This window comes from Cucurbita pepo, chromosome 4 (assembly GCF_057944985.1).
Source record: "Cucurbita pepo subsp. pepo isolate OVF chromosome 4, ASM5794498v1, whole genome shotgun sequence".
NCBI classification, from domain to species: Eukaryota; Viridiplantae; Streptophyta; class Magnoliopsida; order Cucurbitales; family Cucurbitaceae; genus Cucurbita; species Cucurbita pepo.
This window is the reverse complement of record NC_141801.1, coordinates 4,973,556-4,978,220: the sequence shown is the minus strand read 5'-3', so window position 1 is coordinate 4,978,220 and position 4,665 is coordinate 4,973,556. Positions and strand designations below refer to the sequence as shown.

General features: G+C 32.8%; 1 protein-coding gene across 1 annotated transcript; it reads left to right on the top strand.

Moving 5' to 3' along the window:
* The first annotated feature begins 1,786 nt into the window (after positions 1-1,786).
* LOC111792563 (nicotianamine synthase) lies at positions 1,787-3,070 on the top strand. Its single transcript, XM_023674069.2, has 2 exons — positions 1,787-2,340; positions 2,415-3,070. Exons 1-2 carry the CDS (start codon positions 1,852-1,854, stop codon positions 2,904-2,906), a joined length of 981 nt encoding a protein of 326 aa, XP_023529837.2. The 5' UTR covers positions 1,787-1,851; the 3' UTR covers positions 2,907-3,070.
* Positions 3,071-4,665: the final 1,595 nt, after the last annotated feature.

The window sequence follows — 4,665 nt, the reverse complement described above, 5'->3', positions numbered from 1 at the left end:
GAGTAAGGTGTCCATAAATATATATTTTTCGACGACTTGACCTATGATGATGATTAAATTCATTTTTAAATTTTGTAATTAAATTATAAAACATCATCTAGAGCATTAATTTAAAATATGTTTTTTTTTGTTTTGGATATTTGATGATGTAAATAGAAACCGATCAAATTTCGTGGAACCAGAAACAATATCATCAGCTACTACATACATGTCATAAATGACGTAATTAAGTGTAAAAAATGACGTTAATCACCAAATTCATTTCAATTTTAAATAATTGAAAATAGAGAAAGCAATCCCTCGTATCAAAGTTTAAAAGAAATGTAATTGTCTCATCCTAATTTAAGAGCTACAACTTAAAGTGCAGAAATTCAACTGACTATTATTTAGGTACGACGACTTCGGTAAATAGGAGCCTTACATTTACTTGAAAAATATGAGAGACGACGCTATAAAAGCCATGAAAATAGAGAATTAAAGAGTATAAAAATAAAACGGAGCTCATCGATATGTTTTTTTTTTTTATATTTATTTATATAAAAATAAATAAGCATAATGTCAAAAGAAAAAAAGAAAAAAAGAAAAAAAATTTACTATTAATTAAAAGGAATGACGTTGAATAGAATATGAAATGAGGGGGGATTCATACATACACATAGCATTAACAATGTCAAATTGTGACACCCATTTGTGTATTGGAAAAGCCACAATGAATAGTGTGAGCACTCAAGTGCATAATTTTGATGCTTCAATGTCCTATCATTTAAGCCCCTCAAATATCGTCCATTTGGATATAGGTCAGATTCCGATGGTTAAAAAATTATTCAATTCCATCAAATTTTACTGATAACAATAGCTAGCGTTGTTTGTACAAAAGAAAAAAAAAAAACTTGCTTAAGCATATGGGTACCATATTCGAGGATAAACAAAAATGCCAAATAGAAGATTTTTCAAGAAAGGGACACCCGAAAACAAAAACCACTCCCAAATTTCGTTCTATACAGTTACTCTAAAATAATACTGTAAAATTATGAATCCCACGGATAATGTTATGAGTGAAACTAAACCTAAGAAAATAAAATGTCAAATAAAAAATAATAATACAGGATAAAATCAAACCAATATAAAATGAATCTAACCACCAAACGAAAACAAGAATTTGTGTCGAAATTTCGAAATTCACCTCATAAGGTATGTGGCCTAATTCTGGAAGGACCCATCTCTTTTTTTTTTATTTCTTTAACCTAATTTGAATAAATTTTTTTCAATCTCGAGAAGTAAGATCTTCCTCATACCTAAACCCTTGCTAACCTCAAATTTTCTATGCTTACTTAGGCATCGAAGGTGATGTGAGAAACAACACATTGGTAGGTAGGGTTCCTGTGATATCCCACATCGAAAGGGTGTGGAAACCTCTCCCTAGTAGACGCGTTTTGAAAAAATCATTGAGGGAAAGTTGAAAGAGGACAATATTTGATAGCGGGTTGGAGCGTTACAATTTCCTTGCATGGCAAGTCACATCCTTCCCCCTCAAACAATGACAACACTAATACCAATCTCAAAAGTTGAGGACTCGGTCTTTCATGAATCAAAGGTAGTATCGAGTTCCAATACAATAAGGTTATGGAAAAAGAGAAAAGAAAATGAATAAATAAAGTTGGAAAACAAATTACCTAAAATTCTAAAATTCTAAAATTCGAAAACCCTGGAATGGACCCCACAAGAAGATGGCTCAAATGTCAATAAATAAAGCCACCCATGGAAGCCCTTAACCATCATTCCCCCAAAACAAATTTAAAAAAAAAAAAAGAAAAAAAAAACTCTGCTCTCCTTTATCCTCATAGTGTCGACATGGTTAGCGAAGAAGAAGCTCTGATCCAAAAGGTGGTGGATTTGTATGAGCAAATCTCTGGGCTTGAAAGCCTCAAACCTTGTAAACATGTCGACACTCTGTTCACAGAGTTGGTGGTCACGTGCATGCCACCCACCAGCCCTAATTTCCACATCAATTCACTCTCAAACCCTGTTCAACAAATGAGATCAAATTTGATCCGCCTTTGCGGTCAAGCTGAGTCCCTTTTGGAGTCCCATTTCTCTGATCTCTTAGCCAATTTTGATTACCCTCTTCACCATCTCCATCTCTTCCCTTACTTCTCCAATTATCTCAAGCTTAGCCTACTTGAATTCTCCATCCTCCGCCGCCACTGCCCCGTCCTCCCCTCCTCGGTCGCCTTCGTCGGCTCCGGCCCTCTTCCTCTCACCTCCATCGTCCTCGCCACCCGCCACCTCCCCTCCACCTCCTTCCACAATTACGATCTCGACCCACTTGCTAATTCCCAGGTCTGATACCTTAAAGTGGACAATATCGTATTATTTCTTAGTTTATTTTCTCATACTTGTTTGTGGTTGTGCAGGCGTCGAAATTGGTATCGGTGGACGCGGACCTGAAGACGAGGATGGTGTTTCACACGTGCGACATCATGAAAGTGACGGAGGAGCTGAAGGAGTACGAGGTTGTGTTTTTGGCAGCTCTAGTAGGAATGGAGAAGGAGGAGAAATTGAGAGTGATAGAGCATTTGTGTGAGTTCATGGCGGAAGGGGCTTGTTTGATGGTGAGAAGTGCTCATGGAGGAAGGGCTTTCCTTTATCCTGTGGTGGAGGAATGTGATTTGGTAGGGTTTGAGGTTCTATCGGTGTTTCATCCGAGTGATGAAGTGATAAACTCAGTGATAATTGCAAGAAAAAAGAAGAAGGATCATGATGATGATGATTGCTTGAAGATTGTTGGTGATGATAATCATGAAAATGGTATTGAAAATGGTGTTGTTGTTCATAACAAACAATGTTGTGATCACATTCATGGCTTCAACAATCATGGAGGAATGATTGAGGAGTTAGCTGAGTAGTAAATGATGTTAAGCTTATGTGGGTTTCTGATTATGTTCATGTTTTAGGGCTAATTTTAGGGCAAATCAACCACCCTTTCACTTATCTTGGTTCATGCTTTTATGTAATAATTTTTGTGTTCTCATTTATGATTGAATGAGAATGTCAATCCTTTTTTTTTTTTTTTTTTTACCGTTTCAATCCGTTGGACTATGTTTTTCTGGATTACTCGATTACTGTGTTTTAAAGTTTCTATATATTCTTCTAGAAATGTTTAATATGATCAGTTGAGTTATGTTTTTCTGGATGGAATGATGTGAACGGATTAAAGTTTGAATAGATTCTTCTTGGTTCCATCGTTATTTAATATAATATGTGGCGGTATCATTTACACCCTAAATTCTGAAAAGGTAATTTTTTTAAATTCGAAATTTTCATTTTGACAGACTGATTAGGTAGGCTTTTCCATTAAGTTAAATTTGTGTTTCTGCTTAACTTCATTCAACGTGAATGTTGGTGATGATCTTTTGCTTCATGAAACTCGAAAAATGAAGTAGATTTCATCCATTTGATTTGGTTAATAATGAATCAATCACGTGTATGAGCCATAATTAAGTAGACAGAGTATATATTCTCTTTTCGAATATTATTTTACTACACAATAAATATGAGTTACAAAAATTTGAATCTCCAACGTCAAGAAAATTAGTATTTTTAAAAAAAATATAAGCGGCCTAATCTAATTAAAATATATACCTACTTAATCTATATATTACTTTCGAATTTTCATTTTCACTTTTTAGTTGAATTACTTGATCAATCAAATTATAAATAGAACTGAATCTCAATTATTAATTTTTTTTTTTAATTTTAACATTAACATGATAAATTAATACATTAATTTTTAAATTTTTAAATTTAATCTTTTTTTGATATGTCCCAATGATCGAACTATATCGAAACAAATAAATGAAACAGGATATTATTCAAACAAATTTTATAATTTAAGGAATTTTCTAAGCTAAATTAATAAAAATATCCTCGAACTTAACCCTGTGTCTAAAAAATAACTATAAACTCTCAAAATTAAAGTAATATTAGTACCCTTATGCTTTAGAAAATAGATTAAATTGTTTTTTTTTTTTTTTTTTTTGTATCGTTAATACTCTTAAAATTAAAGAGGAAGATGAACGGTAAAGTGTAGATGAACAATTTTGATTAGAAATGTCAATGAGCAAGAGGGGGAACCGAAAAACCTTTCTTGTGTAGGAAATTTGCGGGGATCAAGTTTCGTGCACATATAAATGCTTTAAAGGATAATTTTCACTTTCTAATCTAACTCGTACTAATAAATTTTAAAATGTATGGTAAGAAAAATATAATATAATATTCAACATCATTTCTAAAAATTCGAATTTATATCTATGGATATAGACAGATATATTTATATATAAAAGTGGAGTAGGGCGAGCAGAGATTGTGAAAGGGTCGGCTCATCCGCATCTCCATTTGACTAAAGAAGAAACTTCGTTTTCCACTCCCTTCCCCATTTTCCATTTAAACAGAGATTCTTTATCCCGAGATGACTCCCCATAAATCTACAGACTCCACGGATTAAATAAATATCTCTTTTTGTATCTCTACGTTTGAACTGTAACAACTTTTTAAAAGTATTTTTTTAAACATGGTACGGTAACCCAAAATATTAAAAAATATTTATTATTATTTTTAAAATTTTAAAATAAATTTGAGAGATATTTCTATTAATTTCAATCTTGC

Excerpts from the sequence above, each read along its gene's own strand:
- LOC111792563 (XM_023674069.2), top strand. The coding sequence starts at position 1,852 with ATGGTTAGCGAAGAAGAAGCTCTGATCCAAAAGGTGGTGGATTTGTAT. Across the intron at positions 2,341-2,414 it reads ACCCACTTGCTAATTCCCAG|GCGTCGAAATTGGTATCGGT; the intron begins GTCTGATACCTT and ends GTGGTTGTGCAG.